The 18,076-nt window shown below is 36.0% G+C and overlaps 2 protein-coding genes across 3 annotated transcripts in view; both read left to right on the forward strand.

Moving 5' to 3' along the window:
- Positions 1-3,249: 3,249 nt before the first annotated feature.
- LOC105223310 (protein fem-1 homolog CG6966) lies at positions 3,250-17,921 on the forward strand. The gene is made up of 6 exons (XM_011200991.4): positions 3,250-3,393; positions 15,560-15,917; positions 15,977-16,577; positions 16,629-16,882; positions 16,948-17,396; positions 17,450-17,921. The coding sequence occupies exons 1-6, from the start codon at positions 3,334-3,336 to the stop codon at positions 17,633-17,635; spliced, it is 1,908 nt and encodes a 635-aa protein (XP_011199293.1). The 5' UTR covers positions 3,250-3,333; the 3' UTR covers positions 17,636-17,921.
- Positions 3,254-18,076, forward strand: part of LOC105229496 (uncharacterized) — a 39,645-nt gene continuing 24,822 nt past the window's right edge. For both annotated transcript variants that reach the window (XM_049449373.1, XM_049449375.1), the window contains exon 1: positions 3,254-3,393. The gene's annotated coding sequence lies outside the window, so the exon portion shown is untranslated. The remainder of the gene's footprint in view (positions 3,394-18,076) is intronic.

Genomic DNA, 18,076 nt, shown 5'->3' on the forward strand with positions numbered 1-18,076 from the left:
TGTTACCAAATTATTTTATAGGCCTAAAATATGTCATATAATAATAAGTAGGCGTGGTTTTAGTCCGATTTTGGCCATTTCCACACTGTAACATAGGAATGTTAATAATGTTACCTGCAGAATTTGGTTGAAATCTGTTGTGTAGATCCAAAGATAGGAGTTTTTATCTAAAGCTAGGCTGTTAACAACTCAATAAGACTTCTTCAAAATCTTTCCACTGGTAAGGGAAGTTTTTTGATATTATTATTGATTTGCTTGTCTTTTTATACAATTATTAAATCTAATTTATCTAATTAAATATATGTGCATGTGTATATGTTTTTATGTAAGTTGTCACACGACATGGTGTTGTTTTTAATTTAAAAACTCAAAGCATGGGCGAGTGAGTATTGTGTATAGTAGAATTTATTGTTATTTTTATGCGAATCTATTTAATTTACAATATTTTATTGTTATTTTTAAGTACATAGAAATATAATATAACAAGTTGGGTTGATTTAGCTTAAGTGGTTTAGGAGATAGATATGGATGTACATTAAATAGGTTTATACGGGGCTCCGTCTACTTTTTAAATATTTTCAGACCACATATGCCACTCATCCTCTTCACCAATTTATAATTAATTTAGAGCCTAGTTATAGTACTTTATAGATTTTCGATTAATGGCGCTTTGTGGACGTGACAATGGTTCGATTTCGCCCAACCGTGCCCCCATGGAGTGCCAAGGAACATATGTACCTAACTTCATCGAGATATCTCAATTCAAGTTGTCGCTTGTGTGTGGACAGACAGACAGACAAACAGTCATACAGATTTCATCTCGTCTCGGCATCCTGATCATTTAAGTATACTTACTATACATACAGATATACATATGTATATGTACATATATGTAACCCTATACATATCTATCTCGTATAATGCTTGGTAATACAAACAACCATTGCTGGACAAAACTATGGGTCGTGGTCGTGAAATTCCATTGGAAACTTGAACAATTAATTTCTCTGATTGCGTTGCTGAACCTAATTCGTTTTGGGATAACGTGGTATAGTGATGAGTTAAAAATTTTTTTTTATTTTTTTATTCTACAGTGGACAAAAATCTTTATTTAAAAATTTTGAAAGAAAACCTCGCACAGAGCGCAGAGGATTAGAGTGAAAAAACTTTCTATTTCGACAGAACAACGATCCTACGCACACCTCATACACATATCGTTATGAAGCGGCTCTTATACAATACTACGCAAATAAATGCGCCTCCCTAATCTCCGGATGTAAACCCAAGATATCCAAGGCAATCCTTAATCAAGCTATAATGGCTGAATGGGAGAAAATTGCCAAAAAAGACGCAGAAGTGTTAGTCCAAAGCATGTGTCGACATCTTCAAGCAATTATTGTTGCAATAGGAGGACCAATTAAAATGAAATTCAAAAATGTATGTAAACTTTTTTTGTGTTAAAAATTGAAGTTCCTTATGTTTTTTGTTTTTGCCCATCTCTTTCTTATCAATTTACAAAATGTGAAGAGAGTTATTGTTGTGAATACATACATATGTACATACTTATGTACAAGTATTTTGAAAAAAAAAATGTATAATCAAAATATAATTAATTTGCTTTTATATGCACGAAAGGATAGATTTGAACGGGATTCTTCAGCAAAACACTTTGCACGTAAACCTTTTTTGCACACTCGATGTATAAAAAAATAAGTTATTATTAATTATAAGCGGTGTTAGTGAATATACATACATATGTATATATACATATACATAAGTATGTGCATATGTCATTAACTTTTGTCAGCAGTTGCCCAGAAGAAAGAACTATTTTTTAATAACGAGATCAAGAATAATAATAATACTTCCAATATTGTTATGAGAAACGATATCTGATAGTTATAATAAAAATCCGGCAACTTTTTTTATTCGACTACTTGACAAATAATAAAACTTATAGGTGTCAGAATTAATAGGAAATCATGATTTTACTGCTAGCGACATAACCTTGTGTCATCATTCTTACTTACATATGTATATGAATGAATTACATGCTCAATTCAATGCTGATATAATAAATATACATACATGAACCCATATATGTACACACAATCGTATCAAAAGTAGCAACATGGTCTAATATACACACATATTTAATAAAAAATCAGGTGTTCTGAAGCTGCCATCTGCCTTTAATTTAAACAGATATTTCAATTGTATATTGGCCTAAATAAATAACGACATATTTATATCTCTTTCGGTAAATACATACGCAATTCTCAAAACAATTAAGGTAATCGTTCAAAAATTTCAACTAAAGGTGATAGTAGATAAGCAGATCTGTTTTAGTATGCTTCTGAATGTTCCTAAACTTCCAGTATGGCAAGGCAACGTAATCTTCGAAAAAGTCATCGTAGTATCTGATGCTGCCATATTATACGAAATATGAATTATACCAAACTATTGAAACGGCAGCTCAGTCAGAGAACGTAAAGTACGTATACTTTACGTTCTCTGGCTCAGTCCGGAAGCAAAATATAGTTGAGTTTTGCTGTACGACGAGTTCGAAAGTGTTCTTTAGTGTTGTTGATGTTGAGATAAAAAAAGCAGAAAAAATACGAGTATACCTCGAACTATTTTTTGGCTTGTAAGCGAGTACAACTACAATAATAAAAATTTTATTGTATATTGTATCCAATTTCATCGAGTTTTCTTGGCCACGCGTTATTTACTAATTATTACTATAAATTTTGGTATCCAGTAAGGTTGTGTGTTGTTGATGTTGTGCCTAGTTCACCCGTGGAATTTTTTTGCGAATTTCGCTTTGGTATTCATTCGTTAAAGCATGCTGAAGAGAACCAAGCAAATGTATCAACCGAATTTTTAGTGCCACTTATTCTATTTCTGGCTAAGTTTTTCTTTCGAGAACAAAGAAGTAAATTTTAACGCGTAAAGTGCAGAAAAAATATAACAAGAAAGAAAGAAGTAAAAATCGGTGAATAAGGCAAACACAAAAAGTGCTAAAGAAAGAACTGTCTTCCTGTTTGTGTGGCCTACGGGTTGTTTTTCTGTTTGGCTGTGAGCGAAATATAAACTTCAGCGTTTCATCAAATACGACGACAGAAAAATCTGCAGATATTCGCAAGCTTTGGAAGAATCAAGAAAGATAAATATAATTGCAGAGCAAGCTTATTTTTTAAAATTGCTTTGAAAGTTTAATATATCTTTCAAACATAAAGCCTACCAACATCAAAAAAACCATAAAGATACTAAAAAGAGTGTGATATTGGTTTGCAAGACAAAAGAATTTTATGTCGAAATTCTGCCTTGGCTATGGATTGTAAATTTGTTGTATATAATGCGGCTCGAGACAATAACTTATCGCAGTTGAAGGTAAGTCAATACGAGCTATTCATTTTATATATTTATAAATAACTCATCGAACCTTTTGTCACAAACTTGGGACTAAAAACATCCCTTGATTCTTCTTTTAAGTTTCTCTTTTTTAACATATATAGATCCTAACCAATATTTTAAAACAACAATGGTAAACTGCTGTCAGCATGATTATGTCTAGTTGATAATCTCAGTCAGTTCCATCGTCGATAAGAATGCAGTTAAATTCTTCCCCTTGCTCCGAATCATGTAATGGCCACAGCTTTTGGCCGGATAAAAATCCAGGTTCGGGTATGTGGTGGTTAAACTCACAGAACGTATTGAACTACTTATATTCGTGTCCAAAGTCTGGGTGACGATAAACAATCCTTACGATTTCTATCTCTAAATTACCAGAATTGACAACATTTAATCCCGGTAAATGTTTTTCATCCGGCCATTTAACTATGTTTAATAAGGTTTCAGCTTTCCTACATTTCTCGATTGTTTTTGTTATGTGAATTACTTTTTACTCTGCATATATACATATATGTTCATCACTGGATTGTGTTTTTTTTTTTTACAAATAATAACGTATCCTCGGTTCTCGATGTGACATGTAAATTGAACTAAGCAGCCAGGTTAGTTCTTGTTATCTGTGCTTATGTGCGCAAAGCAAACTACTGGTATAAAACAATGAACGGAGTAGAAGTCTAGAAGAGACTGTTACGAAGAAAAACAAGAAAAGTTCATTCTGTCTCCATTTCACTCTAGAGTCCAATCTATGGTCATTAGGATGAGCCATACCCACAATATATCATTACTGCCACTTTTGTAAGTATGTGACGCTTTATCAAGAATATGATGTCTAATCAAGGCAATAAACCGTAAAAAATCACTTCATTTTTTTTAGCAACTAATGTACCAACAATTTATTTTGAATAAATTCAGATCTTTATTATAAAAAACAGCTCTTTGCTTTCTTTTTGTTTGCACTACCACTTTTTTAAACAAAGCTGAACAAGTGTACAAATATTTTTAATATGAAACTAACTTCGATTTAAATATTATAATTTGTTTATTGGTAAAACCAGTTTTTAGAAGGACAAGGAAACTGGTGATTATTGGAACATATGTAAACAAATAGAAACAAAATAGTTAATCTTATCGTTTACTTTTTGTTGTCAAATAATCGATATGTAATATGATACATAAAAATCTGATAGTATTATTAATAAGTAAAAATGTTTTTGCATCTTCGTTAGTTTTTCCGTAACTGATTTTTTAAGAGATTCTGTGTGTGTTTCCATTTGCAAAAGGTCAGCATGTGTTTTCGTATCTAGTTTACTTTGACTCAATTCTTCATGAATATAGATGCATACATGAATAAACGTGTGTTTTTGTGAAGTACGTGAATGAGGAAGGACAAATAATTGTTCAAAAAACAACAACTACCATTAACTTGAATATTGAACGAATCTACCATTGAAAGCAATGAACTCATGGTCAATAACTTTAGATGTTAAAATTTTGTGTTTCGTTTCACCTCTTTCATTTCGTCATCGTTTTATTTTATTTTAATATTCAATGGTCGCAGTTTATATTATGACCCTCAAAATGTAAGTAAAAATATATTTAATTTTTTAAGCAATCTTTTAGCAGTCGGGATAAATTCTTTACTTTTCACCAACTTGCCACTCTTAATTTGTTATTATAGTGTGCCATTTAATAATATTACTTTTGTTTAATATGATACATTTTGGTTATGTAATTAAATTAAAATCATATAAATTTTGTGATTTCGTTTTCAGTATACATACGTAAGTAAATCAAAATATGTGATGGTAAGAATTGCAAGTAAAGAAGAAGTAGGTTCGGGTGCAACCGAACATTTTATACTCTTGCAACTTGCAATGATCAAAGGCAGGGAAATACCTTAAGGTACAAAAAGTATCCAGAGAATCGAAATATATATCTACATGTATATAACTCATAACGCTGCAACTCCCCAACCCTCTTCCCTACTTAATTCTCCATGAGCTGCGGGCTAGCGACTTGATGATTTTCTTGCGGCTCTATACTTTTTCTCTTAACTCGGTCGGATGAGGAGTGAAGGAGCATGGGTTGTCTAGCGCTACGTTATTTGCCGACCGCTCAGGTAGTTAATAGTCCACCTCTTCAATCTTGAAGCGAGCGTGAATTGTTCAATATCCTCAAGTAGCGTTGTGTGATTGACTGTGTCAAAGGCTTTTAGCAAGTCCAACACTACAAGGAACGCCCTCTCACAGGGTGGCTTTTGGTTTAGGCAACGAATCTAAGTATTGTGGTGGTGCTGTGCACATTAAGGAAGCCATGTTTGTGGCCTGCTAGACTCAGGTGGTGAGCGAATGTCGGGAGTAGCAATTCAATGCGGTCGTTATCTCTCTTCGGATCAGCCAAGTTCTTGACAGTAGTTAAAAAGCTTACTCACCGGAGGAGAGGTTACATGAATTCAGATGCTCTATCGAGTTTGTCCGCTTATGCTCTGGTTTACCGTTTGCCGAATCTCCAAATTGGCATCATTTATTCAGGGATCACGGGTATCGGCATGGAGTAAAGTGTCGCTCTCTTCAGCTAAAACAGCTTCTTCGGCTGGGAAATGGGGGTTGCGCAACCTTGCGGAAATTCTGAAAACTGACCCATTTAGCTTTGTTAAAGTTAACGAAGGTGCGGTTGTCTACAAAAATGAAGTCGGGTAGTTTCTCGGTCGAGACAATTATGGGCAGATGGTCTGATGCGAGCGTTAGCATAGGTCGCCAGGTTATATTATTTATCAGACCACTTTTAGCGTTGGTTATGGCAGGCGAGCTATTAAAGGTGCCCATCAGAAAGCAGCAACGAGTATGATAAAATCAGAACAAACATTCGTGCCAAAAACCCAATCAAATCAATTCAGTTCAGCATAGACAAGATAGCTGATCAATTCGAGTAGCCGCCAGCGTCAACCGATCTGATGCAACACGAACAATCTGCTATTCGGCAATCACGATCGAGTAACCGGTATGGCTGGCTTCGGTTCCAATCGTATCATGCCAGCTCATAGCGTTGCGACGATTGTTTGAATTGATGTGAAACTTTGGGTAAACTATAAGTAAATCTGCGAGTAAATCTATGGGTAAAACTATGAGTTCAGCAAACAACCGAAATTTTCTGCTGGACTGATTTGAATCATGTGTGGCAAAAAATGTAGCAGCTTTGAAAATGTACGCATGTTACAAATTTTCGAATTTACAAATTTTCGGTGATATACAAACCGAACGCTGTCGATCATTTCAATAATTGAAGCACGTGTTTGCTTTACTTCGAGTATTTTCTGCTGATGCGAACGTTTATAAACAAATCAAAATTGTTCTCTTTCGCTGATTTGATGACAAACGGTGCGCTTCGTGTACATGAACCGAACTGACAGAATCAAACAGAGTAAGGGATCAGTACTTAGGTATACACAAAAATTTATTACTCGTTGCAGTTCTCAGGTGCCCATATTGCTGGTGGAGGCTTCGTCGTTCATTGTGCAATGTGTCGCACAGTGCATCTACATTAGGTGTTTTTTGATGTATAATATTATATATTTCGAACTCAAAATCGCCTGTCCGGATAGCTGTCCTCTCACATTCAAGGGTAGTACCCCCGCGATCGACGTCACCATCGATAAGACAATATTGCAAAATGCAGAAAATCTGACCGGCTGATTGATCGAATTGATTTCTTGGACCGCAGCAGTGTTCCCGGCTCGTGAATGTTTCTAGGAGGAGCTCTAATAATGGCAAACTTAACCCAAACTCACCGATTTAAACAGGATTAAATCGCCGGAACCGCCTTTGGCCGGATAAATTCCGGTAGCTTAGAACCGGCTGTTGTTGGAACGAATTAATGCGTGGTCTCATTGCATATTGGAACTCATCTAAAACAAATCAATTTCAGTAGTCAAAAATCGCTTTTATTCAACGAGAATGAATAAAGTAAATAGTAATTCGATAAAAAAAAAACCTAATATAACTAAGAGATTTTTATGTAATTTTTATTGAGCTTTGGTGTTTTATACCCCGAACAGGGTGTATTATTTTACGAAGTTTGTAACAACCGCAATAAACGCCGGAGACCTTATAATATACTTGTACTACACGAATCGTACCGTTTGTCTTCAAAACAGCGACAGAGAACAAATTGCCATGGGTAGCGATTAGCTTGTAAAGTTCATAATTCCTTGCAAATCATACTCACATTTGTATAATTTAAATGTTCCACAGTGTTTGAGTTGTACTAAATAATCTTATATTATATTAAATACACTGATTTACTCGATTGTCGAAGAATAGCTTGGTCGTGTTGCATGAAATCAGTTGATGCTAGTCGGTACTAGACGCGATCAACACTGTTGATCAGCTGATTATGTTTTCGGCATGTGTGTTTAATCTCATCCTCTGATGTAAACTGAAACGAAATTGACAGCAATTTTACTTGGAAGTAATAAGCAAAAGAAGTTATACAGCAGATGTTTGTGTAATCAGTATTTGATTTATACTTACTATTTCTGAATATTTTTTTATCTTTAAAATTAAATTTTTAAGAAGGAGAGAACTGTTGACAGGAATTTATTATTCGACTATTTTTAGATGAGATGATGTAAAATTATTCCACTATCTTCATTGGCGCTTGATTTACATATATGTATGTACATTGTGACAAAAATTGTAATTTAAATTTCCGGGGTAAAAATATTAAAAAAAGTATTTTTCTAAGTTAGTAGGATTGTCAAATAGTTTTTGTAAATATGTACATCTTATATGACCAATATATAAAAATAAGTTAGGTTTTTGTCTATTCGCTATAGCTGACTAAACTGTTGCATGAAATGAAAAATGGCCTGAACCGGTAAAAATTTGTAAAAAAAAACATTTAAAAGTTAATTTTTAACCGACTTATAGCCTTGACAGACGACAGCGTTAATATGCATTGGCGGGCTTAATTTACATTTACTTGCGCATTTGAATCATGTTAATGCAAATTTGTAATGCACAAGAATTTCGTGCATTTAGCTGAATTTACCAACTTTGAGCAGGCAACACTGCTCAAAAATGGCCGATTTTTGCTATTTTTTGACAGATGTCGCTTGAAGTCTGCCGCCTCCTTTGCGTTTGCAGCATCAGAGGTAAGCAGTTTTATATTGCTAATTAAATTATGTGCAAGTATATTAACAAAAACAAATTTTAATATATTTAGATAGCAGAAAATAAACAACGCACAGTTTGCTATCCTTTTTTTCATTATTCTTAACTTTTTCGCACACTTTTTCCGCATTACAAACAATTATTGCTTTTAATTTCACTCTATTATCTTTTAACGTAATTAATAAAAAACTTATAATAAAATTTTTTCGTAACATTTCTGTTGATTTTCCAAAAATACCAAAATTTCTATTAATAATTTATCTTATTCATTTTTATTTAACTTTTTTTTTAATTTTAAATAAATAAACAAATTTCACTATCAGATGTCTAAATGCACAAGTCTGCCGTCTGTCACCATAAAATTGCAATGCGCATTAGCGTTGCTTAAGGCGCATTAATTTTGCTCGTCTGTCAGAGCTATTACTAGCTTAAAGGTCCAAAAAGTGACTTTTCCACAAAATTTTTTGTTTTGTTTTCCAATTGATTTGTTTGTAAATTATTTGAATCGTTTAATTTTCTATTCAAAAGGTAAATTATTGAAAAATATTCAGTAAAAACTTGATGTGTGTTTCTTACAAAGTGATCAATTATAAATTGAACTTTGTTACGATGCCGCGAAGAGGTCGCACTAATATCGGTCGGCATTCGTTTTGCCATCAGCATAATATACTTTGCCAGCCCAAAGCACATGCACGAATACTCGCAGGATTCGATGCCATATGAGCGGAATTATGGACTGCCGGATTTGTTTGTTACATTCACTTGCAATGCAAAATGGCCATAGATTACGGAATTATTGAATCGCGATCAATCAGTAAGAGTGTCACGATGTCGCAGCACGAGTTTGAAACAACATGTACGATGTTTGATAGACTTTATCGTGCAGCAACATACATTGTATATGGAGCTGTTAAATGATGGATGTACTCTGTTGAGTGGCAAAAAAGAAATTTGCCACACGCACAGATTCTTCTTTGGATGGTGGAAAAAATTATATTAAAAATTGATGAAATCATTTCTTTGGAAATTCCTGATCTAGAGATAGGTCCAGAACTATTCGAAGTGGTGAAAATCAAAATGGTTCATGGACCTTGCGCACACCATAATCCCACTTCGGTTTGTATGTCTGACAATAAATGCACGAAACACTATCCACGTGCTTTTCTTTCGGAAACGCAAACTGGAAATGATGGATATCCACTGTATCGGCGTCGCTCACAGACAACAATGGCAGAACATTCAGCATCCAATATCGAAGTTGACAACACATCGATCGTCCATATTCGCAACTATTGTCTAATAGCCCTGACAGACGAGCAAAATTAATGTGCCTTAAGCAACGCTAATGCGAATTGAAATTTTATGGTTACAGACGGCAGGCTTGTGCATATAGACAGCTGATAGTGAAATTTGTTTCTTTATTAAAAAAAAAAGTGAAATAAAAATGAATAAGATAAATTATTAAAAGAAAATTTTGGAGAATCAATATAAATTCAACGAAAAAATTCGTTTATTATTATCTACGTTAAAAGAGAATAGAGTGAAATTAATAGCATTAATTGATTGTAATGCGGAAAAAGTGTGCAAAAAAGTTAAGAATATTGGAAAAATGGATAGCAAAATTGCGACATCTGTCAATAAATAGCAAAAATCGGCCATTTTTGAGCAGTGTTGCGTACTCAAATTTAGTAAATTCAACCAAATGCACGGAATTCTTGTGCATTACAAACTTGCATTAACATGGGTAAAATGCGCAAATAAATGTAAATTAAGCCCGCTAATGCATATTAGCGCTGTCGTCTGTCAGGGCTATAATTCAAAACTCATATCAATATTGAGTATTGCAGTTTTGTGAAATCGATAAAATACGTACCTTGAACGAGATGAGATCAGCAGTATCAAATGGGTCGATACGTGAACTTCAATGAAGCGTTTTGTAAGATATTTACTTTTTGTTTGCAATGCATGAACGTTTTCCGATTGTTGTGCATCTCGCAGTTAATTTGGAGAAGGCCCAAGGATATATTTCAACGCAGATAATGTAGTACAGCCAGCGGAAACACCGCCAACAACAAAATTGAAATTGGCGAGTTTTTTCTCAACCTGCGTCATATTGCGAATGATACGGGGTATGTAACTTTTTGAGAAGCATGCCAGCAATTACAATTTCTGGAGCATGATAATCACTGGAATCAAACGATGGACGATGCGATAGCTATTTCGCATGTCACTGAAGTTCGCACACTTTTCGCAATGATCATTTCGATACGAACAAAAATTACATTGCCGAAACATTTTACATCGTATTCTCTAAGAATTGGAAATGGGCAAACTTCGGTTGATATTTCCAGTGGTTTGATATCAACTCCACCTGCCTTTTGTCAATTCACTTCAACGAAAGATGAACTCATCACGAATGTTTATCCGAACATTGGCCAAATTATCGTAACTACAATTGCTTGAGTGAAATAATTTGTTATATTTTTTAATTTCTATTTTGATTCTCATTTATTATGAAGAAAATAAATAACTCCATGGAAAAATCTTGCTTTCCCTTGCCCCCGCATATCAAATATAAATGTAATGATTTTACAAATTATTTAAGACGTAAAATGGTTTGGTGATAAGAATTGACGAAATCGGTCCATATTTTCTCCTACCCGTAAACATAATATGTACATTCTAATGTGATAAATATTTCTACTAATGTTCTAACTTCAATTGATTCTATTTACATTTTCTAGATTAGAAAAGTGCTATGATCGAGCAAAACAAATATTACGCAAAGGTACAATTTGTTTTTGTTATCCCAAAGGTAGTTGATATCAAATACCTTAGTTTTGTAATTTTACAAAAAAATTATGAAAAATGTGTTGTATGCAAAGTATGATGTTAAATACATCGCATCACGAACGGTACTATAATTTCTTATTTACAAAATCTCTAATGGTGTACTTTAATCTACCAACACTTCCGTGTACATATGTATGTAGGGAATGAGGGAACTCTCTTTGGTTCCACGAGTAAGCTATTTCTGTTTTGACATTGAATTCGCAATGTCAATGCATTACGAGTTCGATATCCACACAACATAAGTATGTACAAGTATAATGTGCATATGTGTAAGTGCACATAGTGCGCTAAACGAATTCGTCACTAATAAATAGTTTTTATGTATACATCGTTGATTCGAACAACGTTCATAGAATACAAGGTTACGACAACTTTGAAATCATATGTTTGATGACGATGTTGGTTCAAATTGGTTGGTTGTCTTATAGTGGAATTCTGTAAGCAGTCTCTAGTCACTATTTGAGACATTTTGAGGTAAAGTCTCAATTTGTGACTAGTTACTATTCACTGAACAGTCTCTAGCGTTAGTCTCAAAATATTGACACAAATTTGAGACCTGATAGCAGGTCACAAAACTAAAAAGAACTCTTGTTTGCCTTTTTGGTTATACTAAATAGAGATCATCATATATATTAATCGATTGTCGTTTTTTTGTATTTTGTAAGCAACTCAAACACGAAAAAGTTAAAAATAAATCAATTTTACTTAAATTTCGTAAATATTATGAAACAAAGAGAACGTATATTTATGTTTTTATTGGTATTTATATCTATGTTATAGAGAATTTAATACATGTTATCAACATATTTATTTTCATTACCCAAATGGGTTGAAGCTGAACGATTTCGTCGTGGCCCGAAATGTGGTTATCTGTAGCGCTAGATTCCATCACAAGAAAATTCATTAAGCTACCTGGCTGTCTACGGATCGAAAAGCCACGAACCAGATCGATCATGCTGTGATAGATGGAAGACACGTCTCCAGTGTTTTAGATGTGCGTCCGCTCCGAGATCCTAACATCGCCTCGAACCACTGTCTTGTTGCAGCCAAAATACCCACATTGCAATCACAACAGACAGCCGAACGATTTTCTACTCGGCTTGCACTCCCTGTCAACAACTCGGTATAAGGGAACTGTGGGACCGCATTTCAAACGCCTTACGTACAGCTGCAACCGAAACCATTGGTTTTCGGAAAGTGCAAAAGAACAGCTGGTACGACGAGGAGTGCCGTGTCGCAGCGGAGAGAAAACAGGCTGCCTATCTCGCAACGTTACGATCAACCACAACACGTGGGGATGGGATAGATACCGAGAGTTGAAAAGGGAAGCGAGGCGCATTTGCAGACAGAAAAAGAAAGAGGCCGAAATGCGTGAGTTCGAAGAGCTTGATAAGCTGGCCGACAGGGGTAATGCTCGAAAATTCTACGAAAAAATGCGGCGGCTTACAGAAGGTTTCAAGACCGGAGCTTACTCATTTAGAACCCCCCAAGGTGATTTAGTCACCGATGCCCAGAGCATGCTTCAATTATGGAAGGAACACTTCTCCAGCCTGCTGAATGGCAGTGAACGTACAACGCCAGGAGAAGGCGAACCCGATTCCCCAATCGATGACGATGGAGCAGACATTTCATTACCCGGCCATGAAGAAGTTCGAATAGCAATTACCCGCCTGAAGAACAACAAAGCGGCGGGGAACTGATAAGGAGCATGCATCAGCTTCTTTGTAAAATATGGTCGGACGAAAGCATGCCCCACGTTCGGAATTTAAATGTGCTATGCCCATTCCATAAAAAAGGAGACCCCACAATCTGTGCCAACTACCGTGGGATTAGCCTCCTTAATATAGCATATAAAGTTCTATCGAGCGTATTCTGTGAAAGATTAAAGCCCACCGTTAACAAACTGATTGGACCTTATCAGTGTGGCTTTAGACCTGGTAAATCAACAACTGACCAGATATTCACCATGCGCCAAATCTTGGAAAAAACCCGTGAAAGGAGAATCGACACACACCACCTCTTCGTCGATTTCAAAGCTGCTTTCGACAGCACGAAAAGGACCTCTCCGAGCCGTTCGATACCAAACGAGGTTTCAGACAAGGCGACTATCGTGCGACTTTTTCAACCTGCTTCTGGAGAAAATAGTTCGAGCTGCAGAACTCAACAGAGAAGGTAACATCTTCTATAAGAGTGTACAACTGGTGGCGTATGCCGATGATATTGATATCATCGGCCTCAATAGCCGCGCCGTTAGTTCTGCTTTCTCCAGACTGGACAAGGAAGCAAAAGAAATGGGTCAGGCCGTGAACGAGGGCAAGACTAAATATCTCCTGTCATCAAACAAACAGTCGCCGCACTCGCGACTTGGCACTCACGTCACTGTTGACAGTCATAACTTTAAAGTTGTAGATAATTTCGTCTATTTAGGAACCAGCATTAACACCACCAACAATGTCAGCCTGGAAATCCAACGCAGGATAACTCTTGCCAACAGGTGCTACTTCGGACTGAGTAGACAATTGAGAAGCAAAGTCCTCTCTCGACGAACAAAAACCAAACTCTATAAGCCACTCATAATACCCGTCCTGCTATATGGTGCAGAGGCTTGGACGATGACAACATCTGATGAGTCGACGTTGCGAGTTTTCGAGAGAAAAGTTCTGCGAAATATTTATGATCCTTTGCGCGTTGGCCATGGCGCATATCGCATTCGATGGAACGATGAGCTGTACGAGATATACGACGACATTGACATAGTTCAGCGAATTAAAAGACAGCGGCTACGCTGGCTAGGTCATGTTGTCCGAATGGACGAAAACACTCCAGCTCTGAAAGTATTCGACGCTGTACACGCCGGGGGAAGCAGAGGAAGACATCCACTCCGTTGGAAGGACCAGGTGGAGAAGGACCTGGCTACGCTTGGAATATCCAATTGGCGCCACGTAGCGAAAAGAAGGAACGACTGGCGCGCTGTTGTTAAGCGGTGTCTACGCCAATTAAGAAGAAGAAGATTTAAAACTCTTTACATACAGCTGCAAACGAAAAGAGATTGCTTAACTCTCAACGTTACAATCTACGCCAACACGTGCGGGATGGGATAGATACCGATAGTTGAAGACGGAAGAGAGACACATTTGCAGACAAAAAAGAGGCAGGCCGAAATGCGTGAGTGCGAAGTGCTTGATATGGTGGACGACAGGAGTAATTGTTGAAAGTTCTATAAAAGATGAGGCGACTAACAGAAGGTTTCAAGACCGGAGCATACTCTTGCAGAACCCCAGAGGTGATCTAGTGATTGATGCCCAGAGCAAACTGAAATCTTATTAATAAAAACATTTCACAAATGTAAATGAATTAACTTAAAATTGATTGTATTTATGGTATATTATAAAGCTGAATTTTAATGTAAAAACATTCTGTAAAAATCTTTCTTCTTTTTTATTGGTACTATTTTGCATGCTCACATGTCACGTGCAACAAAATAAAAGAATTTCATATTTTGTTTGAAAAACTTTCTTTATTTAGTCTAGTATTTTGTTTTTTCTGCATCGTTTGCCCTTTTTACGATCTAGTGGGTTACATTGATCCGGGGTCCATTGTTTCAACATGTCAATGGAGTGAAGCACCCGTGGGTTTAACTCTTTTAATGGTGGTCGTCTGACATTGGGTCTATCATCATTCCTAGACATTACTCTGGGATTCATCTTTCCAAATCCCTAGATCCCAGAAGTTTAAGTATTTCTGTTGGTGATCCTCCGCAAACGCTAGCCTTCTTCTGATGTTCTATTTGTTGATGTTTTTGCGAGCAAATTTTCAAAGATGTTATTTTTCCTGAAATATTGCAAAGCATTTTTAACATTCCCCTGAAAAATGCCTTATTCCGTTATTTTAAATAATTTTGTAGTTTTGATAACATTTCCATTTGATTTTTCATTCAGATGGATTTGAGCTTTTATTTTTCTCCATTCTTTATGAAACCTTCAAAAATAGCTATGTACATATATATTAATTTAGATCGTATCATAGAGTAAAGTGCATATGAGCTCCTCACTTTTCATGTATGTACTATATATGTATACATAAAATAAAAATTGTTAATAATTGAAATAATTTATTTACAGCATACCCTCTCCAACAGATCAGAGTCAGAAACAAAGATGCTTATATCTGCGAGAGTTAACGGAGCAACACCATTAGTAATTGCCTGCCGAAATGGTCACTATAACATTGTAGAGTATTTGCTAAAACGACACGCCAATGTTGAGCAAGTGGGTTCCGTGAGTTTTGATGGTGAGCCAATTGAGGATGCGCCACCGCTATGGTGCGCCGCAGCAGCTGGTCATTATGGTATTGTAAAGCTCCTTGTTCATCATGGGGCAAATGTAAATAGTACCACCCGCACTAACTCTACACCACTCCGCGCTGCTTGTTTTGATGGACATTTTGATATTGTCAAGTTCCTGGTGACCAATGGTGCAGGTGTGCTATATATCAATGCTTGTTAAAAACATATTATTAAAAGTGGTTCCATTTTTTAGATTTTGAAGTGGCAAATCGACATGGACATACATGCTTAATGATTGCATGCTACAAAGGTCATTACAAGATCGCTCAGTATCTATTAACTTTAAATGCAGATGTGAATCGGTGTAGTATAAAAGGAAATACAGCTTTGCATGACTGCGCAGAATCTGGTTCACTCGAGATTTTGCAATTGTTGTTAAAACATGGCGCAACAATGGATGTCGACTATTACGGTATGACGCCACTTTTGGCCGCGAGTGTGACGGGGCATTTGCCAATTGTGGAACATCTTATTACCTTGGCCTGCGTTAGTAGAAAAAGTCGCATCGATGCTTTAGAACTCTTGGGTGCAACATACGTAGATAAAAAACGTGACATGATCAGTGCTTTGTCCTTGTGGCGAAGGGCAATGGAAGATCGAAATCAAGAACCTAAAATACCAAAAACTGTCAGCGAACCAATTGCAGCTTATGAATATGTATCAGAAGTGAAAACAATAGAAGGACTCGAAGAGTTAGTACTAGATCCCGATGAAATGCGAATGCAAGCTTTAGTTATACGACAGCGAATTTTAGGTCCTACACATCCTGATACAAGCTATTACATACGTTTCAGGTAACTACAAATGACCATTTAAAATCAGATTATTCAGACAATTTTTTTTAGAGGAGCGCATTATGCAGACGCTGGACGTTTTGATCGTTGTATTGAGTTATGGACATATGCTTTGACGATGCAGCAGAAAATTTTACAACCTCTCAGCCCAATGACCCAATCATCTTTGTTATCATTTGCGGAACTGTTTAGTTTTATGCTTGTTGAGGCCGGTCGTTTATTGCCTCGCGGTCGCATTGTTCCTCCAATTGAAGCCAGAGATATGTTGCTGATATTTAATAAGGCTGTTCTAGAAGTGGAGCGAGGTAATAAAAACAAGTTTAATACATTCGTCTTGTTTTGGGTGAAACAGTTAGTTTTGCCTTTGTAGGCCTTAAATGGACTATAGAACAGGAAAAAAATCCGGCCATAGTACCATCAATACATGATTGTAATCACGATCCAAACGCGCTGAGTCGCGCCTTAGTAAGCGCTTTACATATTGGTTGTTTATTGGCTTCCCTTGAAGAAGATGAAAATTTCTGCCCAAATATGCGCAAACAAATTTTATATTCTTTGTACAAGTTGAATCGGCTTAAAGTGTCTGTTCGATCGGGACGAACAGCTCTACACTACGCTTGTTACCGAGAAGGAACGCTTGTCGGTCGTTATCCAGCTTGTCAGTTTCCTTCCCCAGCACTAGCTAAAGCTCTACTCGAAGTTGGAGCTGACCCAAATGCTAGGGATGATGCAGGAAACTCTCCTTTGCATTTGGCTGCAACAGCGCAACAATGTCCTCGAACGCTTTCAAAAGTTCTTTTAAAACATGGCGCGCATCTGGTAAGTTGAAACGATTTATTTTTGAAATGTGCTAATTATATTCTTTAATAAAGGATGCCAAAAATGATGCCGGCGAAACCTTTGAATCATTATTGAAACCCAGGAAAATACATGAAGTCGTCAATCCATTGAAATATACCACTCTGGCTTGTTTGGCTGCACGAGCCATACAAAAACATCGAATTAAATATACGAACATTGTGCCTCCATCGCTTTATACTTTTATTGAAATTCATTAATTGCTGTAAAGCGTCAATACCGCGATGAGTAATGGTATATTGAACGCTTGTAGTGTGGATGACCATTAACCAAGTGGCAAATGATCGAGGTTATAAATAATTTGTGATCGTTTTTTCAAATTTGATTTAATCTTATTTTACATGTATATTGCTTACTCGAGTGACATATAAGGAAACATTTAAGTTAATTCTACTAACGTTCATGTTTATTTTCTTTTTCTTTCATATTTGCACTGATAAATATAATGTAACAAAATACAGTAGACTTTAGAGGGTTCAATGTTAATTTGCTTTTAAATCATTGATTCGGAAAGGAATAAACCATTGTAGGATCATTTTATGACAAACAGAAAACTCTGTGCAAGTCACAAATTAGAGGTATTGATAAACATATTAAGTTTTATATGAAAGTGTTTGAGCAAAAATGATGTCGAAAAGGCA

This window comes from Bactrocera dorsalis, chromosome 2 (genome assembly GCF_023373825.1).
Source record: "Bactrocera dorsalis isolate Fly_Bdor chromosome 2, ASM2337382v1, whole genome shotgun sequence".
NCBI lineage: Eukaryota > Metazoa > Arthropoda > Insecta > Diptera > Tephritidae > Bactrocera > Bactrocera dorsalis.

Bases quoted from the DNA above. Each gene is read 5' to 3' on its own strand.
- LOC105223310 (XM_011200991.4), top strand. From the start codon at position 3,334: ATGGATTGTAAATTTGTTGTATATAATGCGGCTCGAGACAATAACTTA. The intron at 3,394-15,559 runs GTAAGTCAATAC...ATTTATTTACAG, and splicing joins ATAACTTATCGCAGTTGAAG to CATACCCTCTCCAACAGATC. The intron at 16,578-16,628 runs GTAACTACAAAT...AATTTTTTTTAG, and splicing joins AGCTATTACATACGTTTCAG to AGGAGCGCATTATGCAGACG.